Source organism: Cricetulus griseus, chromosome 6 (genome assembly GCF_003668045.3).
Source record: "Cricetulus griseus strain 17A/GY chromosome 6, alternate assembly CriGri-PICRH-1.0, whole genome shotgun sequence".
NCBI classification, from domain to species: Eukaryota; Metazoa; Chordata; class Mammalia; order Rodentia; family Cricetidae; genus Cricetulus; species Cricetulus griseus.
The window spans coordinates 32,741,684-32,769,678 of NC_048599.1; the positions used below are offsets into that span (position 1 = coordinate 32,741,684).

A 27,995-nucleotide genomic window follows, 5' to 3' on the forward strand; every position below is an offset into this window, starting at 1 on the left:
TTCATTTTGAAATATTTATGGATGCTAGAAAATACATACTATTTCTGTAGGTCAATGGAATACTATAAAACATGCCACTGTACTGATTTCCCATCTGTACTGACCAATGCATGTATGACCCACCTTGTGCTCCCTCCATACCCATGATGATATCTCCTGGACATGGTGGTCTGGCCCTTGGTGGTGGTGTTGTGCATATGTGCCACAGCCCTTAGCAGTATTCTTCACTTCTCTTGTCTTTAAAATGTATATAATAGAATTGTATAGTGTACGCTGCTCAGCAATGTGCTTTTGGATGAACGTTATTTAATGTTCCAGTTGTATTAATGCACATACCTGTAGCTCATCCATGTTCGCTACCTATCAATAGTCCACTATGTGACTGTGTTTCCTAGGGAAATTGGAAGTGAATTATTTCTCCTGTCATCTCAAGACGCTGTGTGCTTTTCTAGGCAAGCACACTTGGGTGTGAATTCATATGCTTAGCAGTCAGAATTTTGGCCCATGTTTCTTACTGTCTTTACCTAGATAGTGATGTCAGACTGCCTTCACAAGAGATCAGGACAGTTGCCTCACACCATGGATTCTAAGAGTTCTGTGTCCTGTGTGTTTGCTGCTATTTGGCATTGTTCTGTGTTTTATTCTTTACCAATCTGGTGTATATAAAACAGTATCCTTTTGTGTTCATAATGATATTAATTGTGTCTGGCACTTTGATGGCCAAACACCTGACTTTTATTGATTTTTCTAGTGCATAATTTGTCTGGATACTAAGCCTATTGTGGCTATCATGTGTTGTAGGTGCCTCCACCCACTGTGTGCTTGTATCTGCCTCTTCTTGAAGCTTGGTGGCAAGCAATAGCTCTTTATGTGGCTGTGGCTAGATGCACCAGGCTTCCCCCTTGATGTTTCATGTTTTGGTTCTTGTTTAATAAGCCTTTTATTTCCTGGGGCCATGGAGGGATACCCTACATCTGTAAGTTTCATGCCACTAACTTTATTTTCTAATGCAGAACTTCAAATTGAAAACTATAACCTCCCCACAATCTGTCTTTGCCTAGAATATATGTAGTATATCACAGTTCAAAGCAATGGGCATAGGTCCTAGGGAGTCAATTATCTATTCAGTAAACATTGTATAGAGGACATAGAAGCAGCAGCTGTGAGGTAAGCCTGAACACAGAGTGGAATCAGGATCACTGGGACCTATCAGTGAGTTAAGGTCTTGAGATGAGGGATTCTTCTGGGTTCTCTAGGTGGGTACTAAATCCAAAGACAAGTGTCCTGGTGATAGACTCTCAAAGAAGAGGAAGTCACATGGCCATACAAGCAAGAGTGTAAACATTCTCCTGGCATCTGAGGAAATAACAGAGAGAGGAAATCTGAAAAGGACCTCACTTTGTGGTCCCTTTCAGCAACCCCAGAAAGCTAACCTGGGAGCTAACTAGCTGTGTGATGAGATGATGATGACCCCGATAGACTAAGGGGTCAGAGCAGTGTCAGCCTGGAACAGGAGTCTTCAGAGGAACATGTGACACCTCTCCGACATTGTAAAACATGACTGTCTCTCCTTTGCAGAGGGCCACTGGAGAATCAGAAGGCTGATGGCCTCAAAGTTGGCTAGCTTTTGGGCTTGTTTTTTGTTACTAATAAGTTGCTGTGTGTGGAAACTCCAGGATAGGAACATGAAGAGACTGGTATAGCACACACCCCAATATCAGAAGGCAGACTTCCTCTGAGGCCAGCCTGAATATCATGTTCACACTTGGAAAATGTAGAGAAAGGCTAAGCAACACAGCTTCCGAAGGATTAAAAAAAAAAATGCAAGCTGCAGAATGCCTTTTCTAAATTCCAGGACAGATGGTTGAAATGCTCACCAGTCAACCATCATAGATAGAACCTGAGTAAGGGGAGGGGAGAGAGGAGGAGGAAGAGAAGGATAGCAAAGAGGGAGATTAAAATGGGAGAATTGTTGGTTTTCTGTATTCCTTGCAGTCACATAGCCTGTGTATAGATTACATCACAGATTAGCTTTTGTAGACCACACATATTTAAGTCTGGTGTTTGTCCTCATTGGGAGTTTAGCTCCCAACCTTGCATGAGATCCTGAACTTGAACCATGTTTTCTGGAATTCATGTTCTTCACAGAGAGCAGTGAAAGTTAGAAAATCTAGATTCTCATCCCAGTTCTAGCATGGTGTGTGTGGGGGCGGGGGCGGTAATAACTGTTGCATCAGAAAGCACTTGGCATTTTCCAATCAATAATGTAGTTTGGTTGCTGCAAAGCCCATCCAGAGGTTCTCCCAGCTCATCCACTGCAGGGTTCCTTGAACAGAACCTCTGAGCCCACACATGCATATTTGCTGTGCCTTTTTTTCCGTGGGAGTCCTGTGCGGAGGCTTCCTAAGTAGGATTCCATCAGTCCACTCACATCCCCATTTTACCTCTAAGACAGCTGAAGCTGCAATTTGGAGCAACCTATCCTTGTCACCAATCTTGTGAGGAAAAACCCAAAACCAAAACCTAGACCTTTCATCTTCTTTCCTTCATGATGTTGCTATTCTAAAACACCAAATAATAATCAGACTAAAGTTGGAAGCATAGGGCTGGATGGCCAGCAGAGTCAGCAAGGTATATTGATTATAACTGCTGGAGACATCTCAGTGGAGCACTAATAACTCATGAAATTTGTATGTAAAATAGTAGAAGTAGTTTGTGAAGGATGCTCAAATACAGCCAGCATAGCAGCTGTAGTCCCAGCAGTTAGCAAGTAGAGGCAGGAGGACGGTGAATTCCTGGCCAAGCTAGGCTACATAGTAAGACCTCACTAAATGGGGGAGGAGGGGAGTGGAATACAAATACAAGATGAGTTTCTGCTTAGTAATTTGAAAGTTCTCTCAGTAGAGTGATCAAGGAGAAAACTGCTACTTGGAAAGTATTTTTATTATATTAGTGAGATAGTCATTCAAAACAGAATTAAAAGTTTTGTGTTTGTTGGAGTACTTTTAAGAGAGCAAAGAACAGTGCCTAGTATGAAAATGGGTGTCAGATTTATGGCTCAGTGCCTCATCAGCCACATGCATATGCCTTAGAAGGGTCTTACAGTCATTTTGATGGTACTGTTGGTAATGTTTTGGGTTTTTTTTTTTTTGAGGCTCTGAAGATAATAAATGTCAGATAATATTGCTACAATTCACCCTTTCTCATAGTTCCAATACATATAGTATTGGATCTGATCCTCAGGGTAAAGTGTTTATTGTGTAAGCATGAGGACCTGAGTTCAAATCTCCATTGCCCACCTAAAAGATGGACACAGAAGCATGTCATTAATTTAAGGTATGATGGGGACACAGAGACAAACAAATCTGAGGGCTCACTGGCCAGCCAGTGTGGCCAAAGTAGCAAGTTTTAGGTCTCAAAAATTAATATTAATAGCAATTAAGACATTTGACAAGATCTCTGTTCTCCACACATAGGTTTATATACTCTCATGGATGCATGTACCATCACATATTCATGGTACACAGCTTTAGGTATGCATACATACACCACACACAAATAAATAAACAAACCAGGGCTGTATTTTTGCTAAGACTACTAAACAGATTATTTGGGCATTCATGGTTCTTGGCTGTTCAAAGCACTGTCCAAGCCGTAGTCATATTTACTTTCTCTTTGTCTTGGTATTTAACATGCTCTGGCTTGGCCCCAAATGAGTTGCATTTGATATCTCTTAGTTTTGAACCCAACCCCTGAAAGATGTTTGTTTAAAGGACAACACCCAATTTAATGCCAGTTAACACTGCCGAAAGGGGAGTGAAGAGTGTGTGTGACTTGTGACAGTCTAGGGACTGATCCTATCCTCCTTTGGTACCCAATTCTGGAAGCACTTTTGGTTCTCTCTGTTGTCTGTAGCTCTGAGATACAAGAGTCAGACCATAAACATTCACGGAGTGGGAGAATCCCAAAACTTGATGATTGCCCCCTGTGAGTGCAGGGCTAGACCTCCTCCTAAGAGCCCAGATCTCTTAGCCATGACGCCATGACGGGGACCAGCATCTTGACAGTTGGATGGTGTCACCCAGGATGCGGCTGATAGACAGCCACCTGGGATCTGTGTTCAGCAGTCCTTCTGTAGGTTTGATTGTGAGTTTGATTAACAAGGTTACTTTCCAGATAAGTCTTCCATGGAGACTCTAGCAAAGGGAGCACATATTTCTGTGTTGTTCACCGTTGTTCCCAGCTCTGTATGGGGATGTGTTGGACACAGTGGGATCTCTCAGGAGACAGCAGGGTGATACTAGGCAGAGTGTGGCAGGTCTTAGAGGGACGTGTCTGCTCTAACCCAGGCCCACAAGCAGACTGTACTGCAAGGGGGGAGGCATGAATTGAACGTTGACAGTGGGCCACAGCAGTCTGAAGGCTCAGGTGGTTGTCAGCCATAAGTTTAGCTCAGCTCTTTGAGTAATTTGTCACGCCTGGCTCAGCCCCTGCTGGGCCAGCACGTGCCAGCTTAGTGTGAGAGGGCCTGTTCGCCAGACGGCCACTCAGGCCTAACGTCCTGCTGTTCCCCGGACCAGCGGCTCGCTGGGGCCATACACGGAGGGCCGCTCTGCATTGACAGCCAAGTGCTGTGCAGAATGAGCATGCTCATAATGAGACGTGAATGGCATTAGTGGGTCCCTCTAGAATTGGGCCTGAGCAGGCTCCTCTGGCTGAGGAAGTTTGGCAGCCTGTTCATTAAGGCAAGTCACCAGGAGTTCAGCCCACAGCCTAGGAGCCAGCTCTGGAGCATGCTGCCCAGGCCTGAGGCTGTTGTGACCATCCATAGAAACAATCGTAAATCTTCAGAGGGGCCACTTTTGAAAGCTTCCAATACATTTTCTTCATTTTTTTTAAAGAGTTGTGTAGAGCAAGCTTAAAGGGAAATTCTAGTACAAAGGAGATCCCAATATTACTTTCTATAGTTGTGTACAGGTCCTGTAACCCCCCCAGCTCTTGTGACTGCTGAATACTTGAAATATATGGAGTGAGGCAGGGAAGTATAGTTGTTCCTTTTGCATTTCAGTTAATGAACATTTCAATTTTGATAGTCACATGTGGCTACCAGGTGATACAGCACTGCTCCAGAATGACTCTGGCCCCTCACAGTGTGCCACCATTCCCTGAAGATTTAAAGGAGTGGGGAGAGAGTCTACATCTAGCAATCATTGTCAAGACCTTACCAAAAGAAAATAGAAGAGTGTCTCCAGTTTTAAAACAAGATGTAAAGAAGCTACTTGGAAGGGCGTAACTGTTCCCAGCCTATATTTTCCAAGTAGACATCTTGTAAAGATTGTTTTAAGATATACGGAATGTAAGCAAGAGTTACAGAAGCAGCCCCAGATAACTAACCAGTGTGAATCCACATTCCCTGGGTTTTGTGTTCATGAAGAAATGGCACAATTTTCAAAATAATCAAAACACATCCTTTAACTTTTGCATCAATAATGAGGAAGGGGAAAATGAGACATCATGCCAGCTTCCCCAAGTGCTAATTCCTAAAGTTCTATGTGCATTGCCTCCATCCATTGTCAGATCATTCTGACGTTTCCTGTTATTGGAAGTGCATGATTCACCTTCAGAGGAAACAGAAGCTCACACAAAGGGGAAGATTTGCTTTCTGCCCTGTGAAAGGCTGCCACACGCAGGGGTCCTATTAAGACAGCTGGAAAGTTGCTTCAGCGTGTTACGCTTGTAAGTTTTATTGGTGACTGGTTTTTGATTACACATTTGAATGTTGTGTGTTCCAGGCTGCAGCTTTAATTAGAAGGCAGAGGTCTCTCTCTGTCTCTCTCTGTCTGTCTCTCTCTGTCTCTCTCTCTCTCTCTGTCTCTCTCTCCCCTTCCTCTCCCTCTCCCTCTCTGCAGTTGCACTGCATACCATTTGCTATATCCTCCACATACACTCTTACTTTCTAATGTTCATCACTTAGTCTAGTCTGGTCAGAGGCTCTGAAACCCTTGCAGAATGTAACTCCTGGCCTTCTCTTTCCAATAACTTGTGTTTCCTTACTTTTGTTGAAAACATGCACCACTATATAACCAGCTTTTACTTGAAGTATCAGTTCCCTATGTTGTTAGATTGAGAATTCTCATTGGCGCAGGCCCAGATTGGGAGTGAAGATAAAGGCTGCCACACCATGCCATTGCAGTTGTCACAATCACCCACCTCTCTTGTTCTTGTTTAAGTCAGCCTTAGAGATAATACAGTGCTTTGATATAATCCTATAACATTCGGTGCACAAATTTTTTAATGATATTACTGTTGAATATAATTGAAGCCCTAAGGAAATCTAGGCCTTAAAAACTAGCATCTCACTATTATATGTGACAAATATCTAACTTTCTGGCAAAAAGCTAAAGAGTTTCCAAGATGCGTTTTCACACAGGACTGGGAAAGCCTAGTAACTAACTGCATTTAGAATAAATTGTCCGTTGCTCCACGTGCTGTTTGCACGTGTGTTTGTCTCCTTAACCAATTACTGCAGCTACGAAGAGCGAGCTCTGTATCTGGAAGCAATAATTCAAAACCACCGGGAAGTCATGACATTTGAGGATTTCGCAGCTCAAGTCTTTTCTCCCTCTCCCAGCTACTCTCTCAGTGGAACGGGTGAGTGTCTACATTATTCTCCCTCCCTCCCGCTTAAGAAGCATTTGAGTAGCAGATGTACACCTGTTTTTCACAGATAAATGCTTGCAAATTTAAGAAGAACATTCACCCTCTGAATCAACTAATGAATTTCAAAAGGAATGATGACATTCATTTTAATTTGTTTTGTATCCGAGCTGTTCACTGTGTTCCTTTCTTCAGCTATCCTGTTAACCCTCGAATCTAGCAAGGTTAATGAACTTTTTCTCAATAATGTGCTCCGGTTCATTCAGGAGTGTGGGTTTCTTGCTGAGCTGGGAATATGTTGTTTAAAAGCGATGCCCAAATCACTGCATACTTATCAAAAAAAGAGTTCTCACAGTTGAAGCCGTTGCTACTAATGCTAAATGGGGATTATGCTGCTGAGATACGAGGGTCAGGGATTAATGCCTGAGACATGGAAGGACAGTGTCCCCAGGCCCATCATTACAGAGTGCCGCGTGCACGTTGCTCTCTGGAGTGGTTGGTGTCATGCAGACCAGCCACCGACCAGAGCAGCACCTGGTGTAGGGCCTTTAGAAAGTAGCTTATAATGGTTTTCATTTAGTAGGCTAGTGGAATTGCAGAACTTTCCATGGATTTCCTTGTTTTCAGACACATACTATCTTTATATAGTATTGTCAATTTGAAAAAAATATGTGCTGCCACTTAAATTGTTGATACGATTATTAGATTTTTTGTCAAAGAATAAAATTATTACTTGTAAATTTCTGCATGTTGTTACAGATTGCCTGTCAGAGTGTGATATTTAGTCTCTGAATGGTGAAATTTTCAGTGAGGGGCTTCCTTCACCTTCCCTGGTTCAGCTATAAGGATGCTTAATAGATTTCTAGCCCGTGCTAATTGCTTCTGAACACAGCCTTGCCTCTCCTGTGCTGACTTGTTAACAAATATCTTACACACAACGTGAAAAAAAATCAAATTCAGTGAAATAAATCACTTACAAATAAAATCAGCCATGCGTCATTGTTTAACATCGCTGGCTTCAGTCCGTGCCTCTTGGAGCTTTGTTGGGAGATAAGAGAGAGAGGCAGGCACTTGCTTGGGGAGCCAGGAGCAGCAGGCAGAAGGCTTGGGAGATAAGCAAGCTGGCCGAGGTGCAGAGCTCCATTTACATAATCACGCCTCTGCTTCCTGGTGAGGCGAGAGAAACACAGGGATGGCCTCTATTGATCTTTGTTGAACTAGGGTACTGAGCAACATGGAAAAGCTTATAACTTAAAGCTTTGATTAATGTTTCTTACATTAGAAAAGTAGAACAGCTGTGAATTGAATTCTTTTATACACTCTGCCAGCATTCTATCTAAGACAAAAAAAAAAAAATCTGTTTCAAGGTAAATGAAGATTTCATACCCAGTCTGGATAGAGGTTTAAAATTGTGTCTAATTTTTCAGTGAAAGAACACAAGGACTGCACTGCAAGCTAACGCTTCAGAGCTCCCTGCAGCCTCTTCTCATCCTTTGCAGGCACTGGGACTTGGATTTTCGGTGCAGGCTTTTGCTTTTGTTTTTAACTTTTAAGAGAACAATTCATTTCTTAAAAGCAAAAGAAAATTTTGAAATAGTAACTTTAAATTTCTTAACCTTTATTTTTAAGGTTCATGATTATTGATGTTAATGAAACAATGATGTGCTATTTTCTATGTATATTTTACCCTCTGCATAAATAAAGTTCACAATCATTCAAACCAGGGCAGATTTGGTTCCTAGGTAACAGCTTAAGTGAGACTATAGGAGCATTTGGGTTTGTGTGACCACTTGGGTTGCTACTAATGCTAAGTGGGGATTGTTAATAGGGTTGTTAATAAGGGTTTTGGAGAGTGTCTTTTAAAAAAATGCTTAATAAAAATTCTGACAGCTTGTCAGGGCAGGTATTAGAACTTTTTATACATGGAACAAGAAACCAGATATAGACACCAAAACAAATGTGGTTCGTCCTTCTTTCAGGTCAGCATTAGCCTCACATTTCATGGAGTTCACCACTCTGTCTGCCCTTCACAGTGATTAGGAAAGAACTAGAAATAAAGACTATTTGAACTACAATGTGGGAGCAGCACAGTGAGGATGGGGTTCATCAACCCAACACACAAGCACCTTCTCAGAGCTGTATTCTTCCTGGCTTATGTGGAGACTTCACTTCCACAGAAACCCTACCCCTGCTTCCACTTTCACAGAGAGAACACTTTTCACTTATTCACAGTGGTATTCATTTCCTTGGAATAAGCACAGTCAAACCTAGATGAGCTCAGTTCAGCCAACTTACACTCAGAGACTGAGGTGTAACCTGCTCTTCCAAGCAACAAACCAACTGGAAAAAATTGACCCTGAACTGCTTAAGCTCCCACAGTGCACACGGGGCCATCAATGTCATCAAAGCAGGGCCTTGGGCTCCTTATATACATATGCACAGATTGTCCTTGACTTTGTTTGTGTCCACCCAACAAGGGCCTGTATCTTTCAGGAAGACACCTGAACTGTATATAGTATAGCACATCCAGCCCTACCTCTAGAGAGAAGGAAATATGTCAGGTGAGTCTGGCCAAAGACACTGCTGATGGGAAATGTCTGTGCCTCCCACACACCCTAACCATGGAGCCCTGGGAGCCAAATGTGTGCATTTCTGCCCATGATGCACCAAGAGCTCTGAATAGGGACACCGGTCCAATATATGAGTTCAACTTCTGTCAAGGGCTTTTAAAAGAGGATTCATCTCCCAATCAGAAATGCTTTGTTAATGCAGCCCCTTGTGTCTGTTGTATCTATTGATTGAATTAATAATAATCTGTGTAAAAGGTATTTGGATGGCTTTTTCACCTAGCCCTCCCTGTGTCTTGTGATCCCTTCCCTTATTGACAAGTGATAAATAATCTAAAAGATAGCCAATATTAACATCTACATGTTTTATGCATGCATATTTGTATTCATTTAACCCACACAGCTATGGGAATAGAGGACCAAGTTTGTGTTTTCAAGTTATCAAGGAAGGGGCCCAACAGGAAGGCCTATAAAGGGTTAACTGGAATGGGCACCCTCGAGTGCTGGGGAGGGACTGATGTAATCACTGCAGCTCACAGCCAAGTGCATCTGTTCACCATGAGGTCATTCTTCTGCATGCTAATGACTTGGAGAATCCAGTCTGATGTTTGACATTATCCAAAGGGATATAGTGTAAATCTTTACCTTTGGGAGCTGCTCTTACTGAACAAAAAGGGGGAAAGAAACTTATTTGGACTTGCATGGGGGTTTCTTTGTTACTATTTTGTTGTTGTTGTTGTTTGTTTGTTGTTTTGGGGGTGGTTTGGGTTTTTGTTTGTTTGTTTGATTGTTTTTTTTTTTTCCTGGACCTGCTCTAAAGATTGTGTCTGAACCTTAAAATCTTGGAGGAATCCTCTTGTGTCTATTGATAAATGAATCCCAAAATAACTATTGTGGTCACAGCTAGCAATTTGGCAATTGACATACAGTAGGTATGTCTCCTGTAATATCTAACTTTCAGAATTGGTACCTTGGTCTGAAGTTGGTGAGAGTATGTTTTTATTCTGAGGAATGTCTAAAACCAAGTTCAAGGAGATTATTCTCAGTATCTCTGAATTGGCTGGTGTTTTCTTGAGATGCCAACACTGTTTATGGCTCCTGCCCACTTCAATATTGCTATGAGGGCCAGCAGAGGGAGCACAGGTCTTTGTTTATTTGTTAGCCTCAAAAACACAGCCCTTGATTTCTCCAGGACAGGGTCAGTAGTATTTTCTCCTTCATGACAGGTGGGGTTGTAAAGGCTCTAAAATATAAAGCAAGTGGAGAAAATGTGTCACCCCAATTTTGACCCACTATCTTCTTCGTGAATGTAGGTCATATTTGGGGCTTAAACCAGATTAGTCTGGGCCATTCTTAAGATGCTTCCACAATCCAAAGCTGCAAACTTCCCTCTTTCTCAGATGTGTGCCTGGTTGGCCTCTTGGAAAGGAATATTGTATTCATCTGTCTCATATAATAGACTTTTGTCATTCTTTTCTGCTATTCACTACAATTTAGACATTGCACTTGAGGACCCTTACCTGGTGCTATCAGGACAACTTGACAGCCAATGAAATGAGGTCACAAAGCTGCAGACAGCATATCCAGTCACACCTGGGACTCTGGCATGTAGATGCACTAGTTCTGTAGGTCCCTGGCTGTGCCCTGAGGAGTGAAGCTCCATCAGCTTCTATGCGTGTGTGCTAACTATACCAGCATCTTACAGGCTTATCATTCTGCATACTAATCCTGGAAGGAATATTTTACTGGCAGTTAATAATCAAGTTAGCCTGAAGAAACAGACAGGTAAACCCCAACCCTGATCCAACAAGCTTTTCATACTGATTGAAAGGGTAATTCTCCCTGTATATTCATTCAGTCAGTGTTCATTCTTTCTCCTCCTTTCCTCTATCCCTGTTAAAATGGTCTTAGTAAGCCTTAGATTGGTAGCACAGCTATGCTTCTTATGTATTTAGCTTTATCATAGCTTAAGGAAACCAGCAAAGAACATCGTAGAATGTGAAGGTAAAAGGGGTCTTCAGGGAATATCAGGTCTAGTCTCTCCTTAATAGCTTTGACTAAGCCGAAGCATAAATCATGAATGAACAACCAAAGATTGTAGATAAGTTGGACAACAAAGCTCTCACCTCCCATTACACACATGGACATGTCATCCCAGTGCCTACCCTTTACTGATGGTCCCTTAAGTCAAGCAGTAGTGGTTTGTTGTTGATATTAAAGCTCAGAATTAAAATTTTAAAATTACATGTAGAGAAACAGAAATTTTTCTTAAATACAAATTCTCTTATGATTTTGTCTACTTAAGAGCTCAAAACCAACCCAACTTACACCCTGGGCACACTTGGCTGCCTGTGGCCAAAATGCTGCCATGTGTCCTGCAGATAGATAACTACCCTCATTCCAACAATCCCACCTGACCCCAGCCTAGATCCCTTCCACAAAGTCAGCTCAATGCTGACCCTTTGCTTTGTAATTTATAGATGTATTCTTGAAAAGGTGAGAAAATATTGATAGAACTTCCTAACCACTCTTAATCTCATCACCTAGACTCAGCTTGGCAGCTCTGCAAAACCAGTGTATTTTCAGTATGATCAATTTACAATAGATTTATGTAACTCTTACAAGTACAGAAGCATCTGCATTTCTGTCTTGATTTTTTTTAGCATACATAACTCTATAGTGTGTGTGTGTGTGTGTGTTTGTGCTACAGATTCTTTAAAGAATGATGCATGCCATCTCTTTCTTATAACACATGCGACAGGAATAAAATAGTAAGCAGGGTGGAAAGAAGTCAGGCTGTTGCTTTAAGTGGTACAGGTGTGTCTCTAGACCACAGATGTGTTGGGTCTGATGCAAGATGCAGAACAAACACCTATAATTACATTTTATCTGCCTTCTCCCTTCTCGATCTCTTAGGAAAAGTGGGTCAGCGACAAGCAATATGGTCAAAGCCTGGTGTGGGGAGGAGGGGGGATGCCAGGAGCCAGGTTAATCCCCAGACTGGATAGCACAGTTCTGAATAACTGAAACTTGATTCTGGGTGCTTTTGTGAGTGGTGCTGACGGTTTTAGAGAGAACTCTCTATGGTCCTGCTTGGCACAACACTTTGCTTTGTGCTTATTCGTCTCTGTATCCTTTTAGCACTCTGTTACTCTCCTCCTGTTGCTCTGGGAGACAAGCAGAGGTGAGACATATTTTTCCATTTGGTCAGCTAGAAAGTGATGCTGCGGCTTGTCAAATGTGACATCCACGAGATGGCTCTGCCTTCCATAGGCTGCTCCACTGAACAGACCTGTGAAGGGTACTTAAGGATATACACAAGGTTCTGGGAACCTTTAGAAGGCCTGTGTCTCTTCCTTTGTGGAGAATAAAGTCTCAAGGAAGAAAAGAATATGGTCATGAAGGGTCTGTGTCCAAAAAGGGGAAAAAAAAATCCTAGATTAGTTTTAGCAAAATGCGACTACAAGTAAAAAAGACCCTGCTGGACAGTGACTTGGCCACTTAAGCTGAGACTCCTCTGAGATGGAGTGCCATCTGTTTTGTGATCCTGGAGCTTGTGGACAGGGGCTTGCCTTCTGTGTCCTCCACCATCCAAGAAGCATCCAACTTTTACCTTTGCAACACCAGCTAAGACCTAGGATCCCTGAGAACTAAAAGCCCTTCCACATGACCAGCATGGACTGAGTAGATTGCGGAAGAGAGGAAAGAATGCTGCCTCTCGGGCACTCATGGTCCCTCCAGACCCTGGCCAGTGCTGAGACTTGAGTCCATGGCTTCAGAGAATGGGAAAGGAGCGGACATATTAGAGTTGTCTAGAATGTGCCTGTGCAAGCACCTAGAACATCCATTTCCTGTAAGATACTGTAGTTGGTCAGTCCTGCTTTCCTGGCCTTCCAGGGTTTTATGTGCAGGTGGCATTTCTTTCCCGCCTAACTGTTAATTATGACTCAGGGGACACTGAAGCAGTTACCAAGGGATAGCGAGCAGGTACCAAGAATCTTTCTCAGACAGAGTTTTGGAAATGAGTCTTAATTAAAGCTTATTCAAAATAACCTTTGGAGTTTGACTGAGACAAGCCCAGGGTTTGGGACACCCACCCAGGCTCACATTCTTTGTGAATGGCAATTGTGGCGTTCATGTCAATCTGGCCTCGCAGGTGGTCCATGTGCAGCCTTAGCAGCTGGGGCTTCCTGGAAGACTCAATGATTTTGCTCGGATTTCCACTTAGCAAAGAGCAAACTAAAGCAAGGCCAAATGAAGCTCTTGTGCTGGCATTGGAGTCTGCTGCTAGATAGAAGGAATGTTTTATGCTATCCTTTCCAGGCACACTCAGGGTAATGCTGGGGACAGGGGTGGGGCTGTAAATTTTCTCTTAAAGCCCCACAAAAGCCTGATTGGAAAAAAATTCTTTTGCAAATGGGAAACATGCCTATCAATATTGCAGGAGAATGGATAGACATGAGGGAAGGAAGGAGGGAGAGAGGGAGGGAGGGAGGGAGGGAGGGAGGGAGGGAGGAGGGAGGGAGGGAGGGAGGGAGAAGAAACTTGCAGCATTAATGTGGCCAACATTGACTTCTTGGTTCATAGCATTGTGGTAGAGAAAGAATAACCAAAAGCCTATTTTCTTACCCCGTAAAAAATATAAAGTGATAAAATCCCACATGATTTCTACCTATCTGTGCCACACACACACACACACACACACACACACACACACACACCCCTACCTACCTACTTACCTACTTGCTGGAGGCCACAATGAGGTACTGAAATTCTGACCAGCTTACAATCTTGGTGGTACTCACTCCTCTCCTGCAGCTTAACCAGTTGGCAGGGCAATGAGCATCTCACAAACCCCACAGATTAGGGTCTTACGTCATTCTGCACCCATGAATGTCCTAAGAACTTCCTAGGAGAGGCCTAGAAGTGGGCAAAGCAGAAGAGGCCCTATCTTCCTCAAGGCTGCCTCCCAGATAAGGGAGAAAGAATGAGCCATCAGGAGCGCCTTGGTACTAAGCAAGAAAAGCCATTGCTGGATGGGGGGCAAAGGGATGTCCTGAGAAGAAACTATTCCATTGTGGAAGTGCACATATAACAGGTCAGCAAAGGCCTCACTGGGAATGTGACACTGATGAAAACTCTGGAAGGAGGTGGGGGAATAGGCCCCATGTGGAAGCCAGGCAGGGAGTAGCCAGGAGGAACCCCTTACTGGTAGGAGCTTTCTTGACACTTCTGGAAGCAGTGCAGGGCTGGGGCTGGGAAGAATAGAGCCAGCAGTGAGTGAAGATTCAAAAGGTCAGAGCCACCCTGCAGGTACAGGGGAAGAGGCTGGCCCGTTATCTAGTGAGACAGACAGTTAATAGAGAAGTGGGGTGACAATATACGATCATAGTTTGAAAGGCTCAGTCTGGCTTCTGTGGAGAAACTGTGTATTGGAAGCAAGGATAAGTTAGATAAGACCTCATTCTCTATATCTTCACCTGGCGCACAGCAGGCCTGTGATACTGTGATTAACAATCAAATACTGTGGTAGTGCAGACCTCCCTCCTGAAAATTCGCTTTGGGTGTCTTGTGTCCCACACACAGTATCATGGATAGAACACCCTGGGTACCCAGGTGAGAACAATATGGCGACACCCATCTTTGTAAGGAAAGGTGTTGCAGGTAGAGGAATGTGAGCATGAGGCCGGCAGGACTATGATCTGAAGTCATTCACCTCACTCAGGCCTTGAAGAGCTATGTAAATAGCTGTGGCCAGCACACAGAAAATCAATGACTGGGTGACCCGGAAGAACAAGGATGTAAGACTCCCGCAGTCCTGTCTGCCTCAAGAAGCCCTGTGTGGTGGTACACGCCTGCAGGTTACTTGAGAGGCCCAAAGGAGAGGATCCCTTGAGCCCAGGTGGTCAAGGCCAGCCTGGGGAATGTCCATGACCCCTTCTCAAAACAATAGGTAAAGGTCCCCAGGACACTCCACAGACTTTAGTTTCTGTTTACAACGGACTATTTCTATGCACTTGCTCCGCCATCTACCCTTGCGAGGAAAGCTTGGCAGGTAAAGGGCTGAAATTCTCTTATTTTCATATCAGGTAGCTGGCTGGTCGTGGCAAGATCTGGGCTTAACACTTAGGTTTTTCTCTGACCCATTCAGGGTCCCGGCCTTTTGGCCCCCATTGTGTTGGAGCAAATCCATAGGAGGAAATAGCTAGGTGACAAAGAAGAATCCTTCTGTTGTGCCAAAAGGAAAACATTCCTTGAAGGCAGAAAGGACTAAATTGTTGGGTTTGTAGCCTAGATAGGTTGTGGTATGTGTAGCAAATGCTCTCCTACTTTGGCCCAGACAACTGAGAAATGTAACTAGCATGAATTGCATTATTGTCTGCTCAGAACTTCAGTGGAGTACATGACAGGAGCTCTAGTAGAAAAAGCCTTGATCTCCGGCCCACACTGCATCCTGGTTGTCTAAAGACAACAGGAGCGTTTGTTTGTTTGTTTGCTCCTTTGTTTGGGCACTCAGAGTTGAGTCCAAGGACTCATATGCTTTGAACAAGTGATCCATCACAGGTCTATAGCAGCCCCAGTCCCATGACCAGCCCCAAGGAGACTATTTCTATCAATAAAACTACCAAAGAGTCCTGTCACTTCTTTGTTTCCTTGGATACATGAGACCACACTAAAACTCATAGTCCCTTCAGAAAAGTCCCCAGACCTAACTATGACTTTGTTTTAAAGCTGCTGTTTATCAGGGGATTGAAAAATAGTCATGAATGACAGACACAGGAACTTCAGAGACAGAATACTTCTAGTCCCTCCCTATACAGGCCACTTGAGTTGTTTTAAGAGAGCTGAACTCAAGTTACAAGACATCTTAGAGTCAGCCTTGGTTCACTAGGAGTACTGTGCACCTGCAAGATGTGTGGTATGAAGTTAGAGAGGCTCAGCTAAGGTGGTGTTGGTGACATCCACATGGCCTCATCACCACCCTGCCCCCTCCTTCCTGGGCCCACAGGAGCTTTTTCTCCCTATATCCTGACGTCATTTTTATGTTGCTTTTGTAATGGGAAGTATAGAGTATTTTTCAGACCACTTTCTGTCCTGTTTTGCCTTTTTTAATGGGGGGGGGATATAACTCAATAGTAAATACCTGACCACCACACCCAAGGCCCTAGCTTCAATTTCCAGCACTACAAAGGAAAAAAAAAGAAAAAAAGTTGTATTGAGATATAATTAGCATATTATGCCAATCATGCAAAAAAAGTATACATTTAATACTTTTAGTATTTTTCACAGATTGTGCAACTATCTCCAATGGTATAATTTGAGAATGTTTCATTTCCCCTGGAAATGAAATAAAACTTGCTCATGCTCAGTCTTCACTCCTTCTACAAGCCCCACCCCCAGTCCTGTGAAGCCACTGATCCACCTCCAATTCTATGCATCTTCTTATCCTGGCCACTTCATATAAATGGAACCAGACAATATGGTGACTTGGCTGCCTTCACCTAGCATGTTTTCAAAGTTCATTCATGCTGTAGCATTTATTGTGTTTTAAAAAATTATTTTACTAGCATGTTTATACTTTGATAATTTCATTCATGTGTACATTGAAATATCATATACACCCTGATCCCCCCTTTCAACTTCATGTCTTCTTTTTGTATCCCACTAAACCCAATTCCAGTGTATATGGGTACAGGACCATTCACTGAAGCATGGGAAATCTGCCAGTGTCTATGCCCTAAAAGAATAATACTTCCTCCTTATTGGAGGCTTTTGAAATTGCCAAACAGTTCATGCATCAGTTGATGGAATTTGGGCTGTTGAGAACAGCACTACTGTAATAGCCATGCACTGTGGAGCCAGGCTGAGAAGACCATCAGCCTCCTTATGGCTACTGTGCAGTCAAAACCTTGCCATTCATGTGCTTTGAGATGTTGAGGAGGCCTGGACACCTTTCTCCACTATGGCTAACCAGTAAGTTGGTTGATTTTAAATGTGTAACTTAGTCGTAGCTCCTAAGTTCACATAATAGTTGGGCAAAATGAAAAATGCCAGCAAAGTTTTTTTCTTAATGCCCCAGCTCCTCAATAGACCTTACAAAAGTGTGCTTGCACACAGTGCACAATGCGGGTGCTTTCTTCTTCCCTCCATGCTTGTTGGTCCAGCTGTCCTGGCTTTCTGCTTCAGAACCAAAGTTGATGGGCAAGACCAATAACCAAGCGGTGGAAGCCAAGCCCAGTGCCAGGGCTGGAGCCAGAACATAGCCACTGCTGCTGGATTGGAAATACTGGAAGCTATCCTTGGCCATTTGGAGATGTTAATTAGGCTGGCAAATCCCCACTGGTCTTGGGTTGCCAGTGTTGAGTTTCGTGTGCAGGCTTTCCCATCCACTGCCTGCACCTGTTCCCCTCCTCAGAGCCATTCCAAGGGGTCTGAACAGCCCCCATCAGCTCTCTGATCCCCCTCTGCCTGCCTTCCTGCTGGGAGAATAGTTAGCACTTGCCTAAAGCTGGAACCCCAGTCCAGTCTTTCTCCCTCACCATGCCAACTCTCAAAATCATTCCCTTTCCTAATTATCTTGAGCCACTTCATCGTTTCCACACTAACTGTTCAGTAGCAAGGATGTAGGTTGAGGCAGCCACATCCTTGTCTGCCCTGGCCCAAATTTACCCCAGGTGTCAGTGCTACAAGCAGGCTTTCCTCCGAGATAAGAAGCTGGCTTCAGATGCCACTTCTTCGCAGCTGGAGGAAACATGCCCTATAAAGACCCATGGATTCTCAAGTAGCATCCCTAGGCAGAGCTGCAGATAATGCAAATCTCCAGCCATATTTATTATTCCCTGAATTAAAAAAGGAATTTATTATTCCCTGAATTAAAAAAGGAAGTCTTTGTTGATATACAAAATATCAAAGAAATCAAACAGCACCAAAAAATAAAACCCTTCTCTAAAAATGGCCTCTGGATTCTCCAGGCTTAACTGTTTGTGTCTGAGCCACCAGTTGGCCAAAACTATGCCATTTGGTGTCTGAGTTAGACTGTGAAGGAGTCTCCCCAGGAGTCTGTCCAGCTGCTCCTACATGGAAAGGAGCTGGCTGCTGATTTCCCAGTACAATTAATGTCCACACATGTCTTCTTATTCAAAACACACTATACCCTTGCAGCACAATGTCCTAAGTCACCACCAAACCTCTCAAGACCCTTGTTTCCTAACTGGACTTCTCCCTTTGGGTACTACAGAAATGTATGTGTTTGTATATTCATGTGCTCTACCTCCCCACCATCCACTACAGCCCCCAAAGCAAGGGGGGTTTTGTCTGCAGTGTCCATTGCTACAGACTGTAATGGTGTTCAGAACACATCTGGTGTCCAGTGGATGAAAAGGGGTGTGGGGGGGGAGTCACGCTTTGTGCCTCTTTTCTCCCAGGCATCATGTGCCTCTCAGTCTCTTCTCATCCCTCATCTCCAAGCTCAGTATCTTCTCTTCTAGGCTTTTCAAATAGTGTGCAGGGTAGCTGATGCTCTGTGCTAACCCCTGGGGTTGTACTAAGAGGCAGCCTGCTCCCTGGCCCCAGCAACTGGGACCTCACCCTTCATGAGTTCTGCCTGGATGTCAAGAGCAGGTGACATCTGAGCCCTATGGAATAATCAAGGCAGCCTCCAACTGCCTCTGCCTGTGCATCTCCTTAACTCAACCATGGATTGGCAGTTACTGAGATACTCTTTGTGGGCCGGCACACCACACCAGGCTGTGTCTGGGGACCCTCAGGAGAGGAGCAAACCCAGTCCTCATCAGCAATTACAAACAAGTCCTCCATTGTTAGCACGCCATCTGCTTTCTGGGTTTCTACCAATCAAGTGCCTGCATGCATAGTGTAACCAGGGCCAAGGGGGCTGCAGAAGAATGAGATCAAGGAGCCCCTTCATAAAAAGCCTTTTCTCACATAGGAGAGCATCAGGAGCATGGCACTCTTGAAAGCCTGAGGCTCTTCACTCAAGGTAGAACCATGCACACAGAGGTGTATAGGTCTCCCATTAGATAAAATAGAGCCCTGAAGTATGGCACAACTGAGAGAAATATGAAATCTAGATAATTATATTATCATCTAAGGACAATATCATCTGTTACCCACAGTCAGCCTGGGCAGAGCTTCTCATGCCCTCACATAGACAAGGACCCAAGTTCATAGTAGGACAAGGAAGTGCTACTTGGTCATCCAGGGCTGGTCCTGGATCCTGGCTTCCTACCCCAAGTACTCTTATCAGGGAGCTGAGTTTTCATCAATAGATTGGAGAATACAACTTCACAGAAGTACTACAGACTCTTCCTTCAGAGAGCTATAACAGGGAGAATGTCCAAATGGTGTTAGAAAGTCTCTGGTCACAGTGCCAAGCTTGGCAGATGGAATCAACAGAAAGTCTGAGTTTGTAATTGTGGCAGTATACACAGTAGTTTGTGTCACTGCTAAATGTCCAGATTCGATAGGCATCTAGCTATATGGAATTCGGGAGAGTTGTGGGGGGCTCAAGGTTAGGGTAGAAAGCTGCTTTCTGAGAGCAAAAGCAGGGTGCATTGCTGTGGGAAACATTGGGAGTAAGATGGTGTGGAAGGGGTGGTGGGAACCTGTCAGAGGGAATGGGAAGCTGAGATCTTCCCTCAGGTCTGTATGCTTTCCGAGGACTCGTTTATAAATAGGACAGCACCTGGTATTTGGCCACATTAAGCAGGTATTCAAGTGAACTTTCCGGAACAATGCTGAAGGCTTTAGGAATAGGGCTAGCTGGGGGATACATGTGTTATCAGCATTGTGTTCATCATCAAGCTGCAGCTGTGGAGGCGCCATCCTTCCACTCACTGGATCTTTGTCTTCTCTCTTCAGATTAAAATACATAGCGGTCTCAGGTCTCATTATGATCCTTGGGCAAGGTAAGACTAACATGTTGGTGTTGTCCTGTCCCCACCTGTGCACACACTAAACCCTGCTTTTGGGGAGGGGTATCCATTGACTAACACTTACATGTCTCCTCACCTTCTTGGGCCTCAGCCTTGCCTGCCTCCTGTCTTCTCCCAAGAGGCCCTGCCCACTCTCCTGCCCCTACATGTCTGTGCGGCCCGGTAGAGCCCAGCTTTGCCTGCCTTTTCTTCTGCTGGTACACCCTGGGCGGAATCCGACACCAACACCTGCCATCGTGGAAAATGTCTTTGTCGCCTCCCCTTTGTATGGGGGGCTGCAGGGAGCCATGGGTACAGCCCACCCTCCCCACCCCCGTTTTTTTTTTTTTTTTTTTTTTTTTTTTTTGTTAGGCAAGCCTGGAGAAGCAGGATGTTGAGATGAGCCGATAAGATGAAGCTCGTGCTGGGCTGGCCTTTGACTGCTTGCCTTAGCAGAAGCCTCCAAAGGCCTCCACACAGGGAGGGCAGGTCTTCAAGGAGGGCTGCTGAATAGGGCAGCTGGGAGAAGACAAACAGACAAAAGCTGGGCAAGTGCACAGGGCGGCGAACCCCAGGATCTATCTACAGTCTAGGACTCAAAAGAACAAGCTGAGATGGCAGGTGTGACCTCCCAGCCTGACCTTTCTGTCCTGGGTCTGAGATCCTGACCCAGCACAGATAGCTCAGATGGATGGCAGCCATCACTGCAGGACTGGGCAATGACTCTCCAGGGTGGCCTGACTGTACTGGTTCTCTGATTCACAGGTAGGAGAGACTTGGCTAGTGACTATGGTAATGCCACTCAGAAGAGAAAGCCGTCATTTATTAGCCGCATTCCTATGGTGGTCCCAACACAAATAGAAGTAGCTCAGCCAGGTCACCACTGTAACTCAGCAGGCTGCCATACCTGCTGGCTAGATGAGCAACTGGCCACCTTAGTGAGCTGATCCTCTAGCCCAGCTGCCTTTTCTCTTCTTCTCAGTCATGGCTTTGGACTGGTCCCAGCAGTGTCCCAAATGTGACAGCATCCACAGAACACAAGTGCTCTAGTCAGTAAGGGTAAATAGGATTGTAAAGTCCCTTCCCAGGGGGAGTTCAGGGGCAAATATTTGTATTTAAGCCCCGGTCCCATGTACACCTACACCTGCCCTGGCAGAGGTAAAATAGAGCCCAAGTGTCCTTTGAATTAACCCCAGCTTCCATCCCCAGCAGAAGCTGAGCTGGGCCAGCACTGCCAGCAGCTTGCAAGTATAGTCTCTGTATCAGGAAGGCAGCCCTTATCCTTTGTGCCATCTATACATTCTGCAGCTGCTGCCTCCCCATCCATTATGGGGTACAGTGGGCACAGAGTGGCCATTGCAGGATGAAGGTGCACCAGCAGAAAGTTGAGGACTGAAGGAATGCATGGGTCATGGTTGCACTGGGTCCTGATGTGGCTTTGCTCTCTGCCCTTGGCTAATGGGATCTCTGCCTTTAGGAGTATAAACCCCTTGCTTGCAGAGCTTTGAAATGATGACTCAGGCTTATTCACTGAGACAGCTGGCACTATTCTGTCCATCTGCAGGAGCTCAAGCTGTGACCCTCTGTCCTCCTTCACTTCCCTGTTAGAGGGGGATCAGGGTACAGCTAAAATGTTTGCTTCTGACCAAACATTAGCGATTATTTTGCCTATTATCTTTAAGCATTTTATTGACTTGCTTTTTTTTTCTTTCTCTCTGTTTTTGCTTCTTAATCCCATTTCAAACCATAATACTCTCTGAGATTCAGTCAAGTTTGTTTCCCTTACTGCCCTTTACCCCTGAACAAATGTTCCTGCCCATTCCTAACAATTAGGAGATGGAGATATATCCACAAAAACCCTATCCTTGGGGGACTAGAGAGATGGCTCAACAGTTAAGAGCTCTGGCTTTTCTTCCAGAAGTCCCAGGTTCAAATCCCAGCACCCACATGGTAGCTCACAGCTGTCTGTAACTCCAGTCTCAGAGGACTTGACACCCTCTTCTGGCCTCTGTGGGCACCAAGTGGCACACATGCATGTATATAAGCAAAATAAATACATGTTTAAGACAACACTGATTCTTGGATGACTAAGTCTATGTGTGCTACCCTTGTTTAAAGCAACCTGAGTTTTATATTTTTGCAGTACTTGTACTTAGGGCTTCATGCATGCTAAGCAAGGGTTCTACCACTGAGCTACCCCCACCCTTGGTAGTCTGTTCCTGATGAGGTAAACAATAGGAGAGGGGCCCAGGCCTCTCTGTCTGCTAACCTCACTGACCCTAGAAGGGAGAGAGGGTGAGTGCCTGTCCTTGGAATCTGAAAGTGAAAAACCATGGGGTGCATGGGGCAGTGTCTCTATGGGTCAAGGGGACTACTGACTTCAGAAGCTCTTCCCAGGGGGTAAGACAAGGTCAGAAGACATAAAAAATAAACCAATAAATAAAAAGCTGTAAGCAAAATAACCCAAATAAATTAATTTCAAACACCAGAAATGACCGTTTCAAAGGCCATAGTTGTAGAGGAGAAGTCCATAGGGAGGAGGCTCCAGGCGTGCTGCTTTTGAGGTTTGTTCCAGGCAGAGGCCACTCAGGGAAGCTTAGAGCATTTAAAAATATATTACAAGGGGAAGAAAGGGTGATGAAATGATCCTCTCATTCAAAGAGTGGCCCCCTGGGATACCAACCACCGCCGCAACAGTGGCCTAGTGTTGCAGCAGCATTCTTGTATTCCTCTGAGCTCCCAGACAGCCACCCTGGGGAAGGGAGGAGTGCAGATCTGTGAGTTTTAATTTTATTCCTTGTTCCCTCTAGTGCTAAATAGCTGCATGCTCATCTGGACTCATTCAGACAAGCAATTTAGGCCTGGCCTCTAGTCTCAGGCCCTTTAGGGAATAACTGAGTAGTAACTCATGTGAAATATCAATATGTAAACATGTAGGGATCCCAAGAACACAGCATTGTCACTGACTTTGCCCGGGGCTCCTCCGTGTCTTTCACTTCATGGTGCTGCAATCGGATGCCTTTCTCTTCATTCTTTACTTCCTGTCCTAGCCAGAAAGACAGATTTTATTTCAAAGATTCACCGATTCGTAATTTCTTTTACATTGTAGAAAAATCCAAGGCAAAGACTAAGAGGAATAACATGTCTTTGGTGGTATACTCAACAAACATCCTTGCAAAACACACTGTGGGACAGGGAGGACATCAAACCCTCTTCCCAAGGACCAAGTTCCCTTGGTCTTCTGAGCACCATATATGCTTCCTTCAGTATGTGGCTAGAGAGTCCCTTTGACCTCCATGGTGTGAACATTTTCTGCTTCCTTTGCAGGGGTCTTGATCTCCAGCCTGAATATGGACCCCAAGAAAACCCTCCATGTGGAAGACACAGGCAAGACTCCCCTGCTATCCCCAGGACCCTCAAATCTAGACTCCAGGAAACTGCCCTGTGCTAGCACGTTTGCAGCAAGCCTTCCCATTGCTGGGCCAAGTTCAGAAGTGATCTAGTTTGTGTGGAACTTTCAGACAAGGCTGTGTCCCTCTTGTCCTGGAATCTCATAAACCTTGGGCTTTAGAAGAAGAAAAGAAGTTGCCATCACCTAGGAATAAGCCTGCTGTGATGTGTAGTAGTCTGGAGCCCTAGGCAGAATACAGTAGCGAAAGGTTTGGGGGCCCACAGGGAAGGGGCAGGGGCACTTGTCTGTATCCCTGAGTTGTTTTCCTGGCATTTATACACCCAGCTTGATTCCCAAAAGGGCTGACAAAATAATTGTGTGATTGTTGGAGGAATTTCCTCCATAATGATTTTGCTAATCCTTATGTTAGGATTTACATTTTAATTCAGACTTTTCATCATCAAAATTTCATCATCAGGGAAACTGGCTGTCCCCAGGGTCTTTTCCCACAGGAAGTTTCACCTCCATCATTAGCTTTTCTCTATCTGGTACCTGAGGCCTACTGACTAAGATTCTCCTAATGACACAATTCTGCCAGGTCTTGACAGAGATATTCCACATAGAGCGGTCAGAAGTGTCTAGAAATACGGGGCTGTCCACATGAGAACACTAAGCAGATGAGTGGCATCTCTGCCCAGCTCAGCTCAGCCCAGCCCTGCTCACCCCAGTTTGTCCAGCCCAGCACCACCTACATCAACACACAAGATTAGTGCCTGCTGCAGCTCCAGGGCTGACCAGCACCCACATCATGTCCAGTGCCCCCAAAAGCTCACCTGCAGTCTCCTCCTACCTGTTGTTCAGAGACAAAGACAAGCCCTGGAAACAGTTCTTGTCACATAAGTTTTAGGGTAACAGGTTCCAAGCAATCCATTTGATGCATATATATGTATTATATATATTAACCTGTCTGGCTCCAAGGAGAGTGTGTTGTGCCTATTAGGGACGGGAGAGAGGGAAGGAGTTAAATGTGTCCCTTGCTGGACATTTTGGACATTAGAATCTAGCAACTAAAAGTCAGTTCACAGGGAAGAGCTCTGTCCCCACTCCCTACACTCTGTCCTGGCACTGTCTCAGAGCTCCAGTGTTGCTTCATTCCCTGTTCTGCCTCAAAGCAAAGCACAGAAATTGCTGCAGAGGCCGTCCCTCCCTTGCTATATACGGTCCTGCTACCTGAGGCCATTTCCCAGTGCACATGTCTAGGGTGACCCCTTCACTCAGAGCAGGAAAGCAGCTGTGGAATGTAGCCTACAGGGGCTCAGGCATGGGAAGGGAAGGCCTCGATGTGGCCACCTCTCTACCTTCCTCTCTCTGTTCTTTATTCTCACCCGTTACTCCTAGCCTGCTTGGTCATTCCCCTGAACCTGCTTCTAACATCAATGTCCATTCTCCCAGAGGATCCAGCTTTTTCCATCTACTGTAGAGTTGAATTGGCTGCTGTTAACTTTGGTAGAGAAAGGGGCAGAGCCAGAAGCCAGACTCAGCCTTGCAGTGAGTGGGAATTCTGAGAGCATCATTCTAGGAGCACCTTCCAACTGCAGGAAAAATTCATCCACCTGCTGTGAAGGGAATTCTGTAGCCTTCCATCCCAGACCCACAGACAGAAGCACCTGGAAAGCTGCCTGGGGATCATAAACAGAACAGGACATTGCAAAGCAGAAGGAAACCCCTAATCCCTGTGCGCTGTGTGCTAAGGGCCAGGATGCTCACTTATTGGGAGTTTAATGGTGATAGAAGGGTAAGGAAATGTCATGGCATTTTCCATTGTGTTGGTGATACCAGGATTCATAACACACACTCACTGTGTGCATGCGTGCCTCTGTGTGTGTGTGTGTGTGTGTGTGTGTGTGTGTGTGTGTGTGTGTGTGTGTGTACACATGTGTGAGAGATGGAGGGAGGGGAGAGAGAATTTGAGCTTTCTGGTCTGGTTGCACAGTATTGCTCAGACTTCTATTATTGATCCGCTGCTTGACTGTTTACAAAGTGCCCAGACCTGACTACTGTAGAGTCACCACAAGCACACCTCACCCCAAGTCCTGGACACTAGAGGCCCCTGTAGCCCTCTTTCAGAAGTAGCTTCTACAATAGCACCTAAGGCTCCAGAAACCCCTGTTGTGGAATTCTTTCTTGTCATTTTGGAAGTCCTCTAATTTTATTTTTTTAGTAGTAACAGAACCCAAGGCCACAACCCAGTCCCCAGAGGTTCTTTTTAACTCCCCCAGCCTTCTGTTCATGTTTTCATCTGCTTCTATAAGCCAACACTCTCAGACTTGGAGTGAGAAAGTCAGTTGGAGGTAGCTTAATGGTCTTACCCACCCCATTCCCCGGGTGACAGCAGCAGTTTATGTATGTTTATGTTTTACTTTTTTAGTCCATGGGCCTTGGATTGGTAATAGCTCTGGTTAGAGACTTAGACTTGGGGAGCAGGGACTCTGATAACCATGTTTGGTTGGATTTAGCAGTTCTTGTTATTTGGGGTGGAAAATTAAAATGATCAAGTTCAGTGTTTCTTTTTTTTTCAGTTGGAAAAGCAAATATTGTGTTTTTATAATAAATGTCTCTTAGCAAAATTGCTAAGGGTCACTCATCTGGTAGAGACCCTCCAGAGAGTGACTCATCACATCAGTATTAGTAAGTCAGCCATCTGTAATAAAAGTGGCGCTAATTACCCCAAAGTGTGATATGACTCTGGGCTCCTGCAGGGTCTGGCCAGTGCCCTTACTTCTCAGCATGCTGATTTCTGGATTTCCATAAAGAGGGAAACTGATGTTTATATTCTTGATTAGACTTTTATGCTTTAAAAAACAGTAATCCTGCAAAATTATGACTTTTTAAAAATAGCCAGACCTTCAGCAGATAGGAGAAAAGAAATTTAGCCTGGTGAGTGACTTTTACAGTGTCTTCAGCAGCCAAGTTTTCAGCTCTTGAGAGCCCTGGGGAATGGACTCTGACTTTGTAATTGGCTGGTTAATAGGATCCTTAGCCTTATAAAGGAGACCACACAGCTCCAGTGAGCCATGCAAATCCTGTCTTCCCAACTGTCCTCAGGTGTCAATTCCTTCTTGCCACTAACCTGTAATGGAGGTTTGATGGACCCTCTAAACCTTCCAGTGTGTCTTATGTGCAGCTGTGTTACCCCACACCTACTGAAGGGGGTGTCACATCTAAGGGAAACTCGTCCTTGTATTTGCACCCAATTTCTATGTATATGACACACACTGTAAGCAAACATTTTCTTAGTTTCAGGTCTACCATGTGTAGTATGTGTAAATAGGGGGAAATTGATAGAGATGATAAATTAAGTTATAGCATGTTGTTTGATTGTTTTGTGGTCTCTTGTTATTTAACTTCCCAGTGCTGCATATCTAGGTTGTTCTGAGGTGGGGGAGACCTCCAAGTCTGCCCCACCTTGACAGGAGTGTGCTCGTGTACTAGGACACACTCCACAGAGGCAGCCATGCTGGGAAAACACTTAGCTTCTTAATGGTGCCACTCAACTCCAGTTCACTCTTGTTCCTTCTGATTTCTTAGGATGATTTGATGAGCCAGAAGCACAGCATCTAGGTGCTGCATGTTTCTGACATTCTCATAGTTTGTAGGAAAATAAAAGTTTATCCCAACATCTAATAAAGTGATTTGCATTTTTATTGAACAAAGTTATTCAAAAGCATTTTGTAAATCAAAGCCAACAGGTATTCAATATGGTAGCTGATACCATTCAGAAAGCTAACATATGCATACTCACACAGAATCTACCTCATGGTTCATGGTATGGAATGCTAGTTTTCAGCCATCAGGGAGACTGCAGCCTCTGATGATCACAAAGTAAACTTCTGCGTATACGGTTCCTCAAGACTCATCTACAGCTGGGAACATCATCCGTGTCCTCCATCCATCGTCTCACCTAATTAAACCCATCCCTGTCTTCATGATGGCACTAATGGGCCAGCATAACCTGTTTTTACAACTCATAATGAGCCTCAGAGTGACCTTTGTCCCCTGCTTTGTCTTTCCTAGGCAGGCTCCTATTCTAGCTAGGGTCCCTGCGCCCAAGGAGCAAGGTGTATTTGAGAACTTAGTTATTAGATGACAGACAATATGCAATTTGATGTCCTGCTAGTGTGGCTGAAGCCAAGTACTGATATTTCCTGCCTCAGGACTCCAGCAATCATTACAGCCTAGCCTGTGGTCTCCGAGAGCATAGTGGGCCACTCCCATGTACCAGACAACAGTGAATTCTCAGGATGCTGAACAACCAAGTTTGTAAAAATCATTCACCTGTTCCTTTAGCAAATGCTTGCTGAGTACCCATACTTGCAGAACATGTTGGTGTCCCAAGAAAGGGTCTAGGGAGTCAAGTGCAAAGGGGAGCCTGCATTGACCTGGCTTTGT

At 44.6% G+C, this 27,995-nt stretch overlaps 1 protein-coding gene across 5 annotated transcripts in view; it reads left to right on the forward strand.

The window, feature by feature from the left end:
- Positions 1 to 27,234, forward strand: part of Ralgapa2 (Ral GTPase activating protein catalytic subunit alpha 2) — a 281,098-nt gene extending 253,864 nt beyond the window's left edge. For all 5 annotated transcript variants that reach the window (XM_035446794.1, XM_027421594.2, XM_035446793.1 and 2 more), the window contains 3 exons: positions 6,530 to 6,651; positions 20,103 to 20,149; positions 23,483 to 27,234. In XM_035446794.1, coding sequence (XP_035302685.1) covers positions 6,530 to 6,651; positions 20,103 to 20,107 — 127 coding nt within the window. In that variant the 3' untranslated portion in view covers positions 20,108 to 20,149; positions 23,483 to 27,234. The remainder of the gene's footprint in view (positions 1 to 6,529; positions 6,652 to 20,102; positions 20,150 to 23,482) is intronic.
- Positions 27,235 to 27,995: the final 761 nt, after the last annotated feature.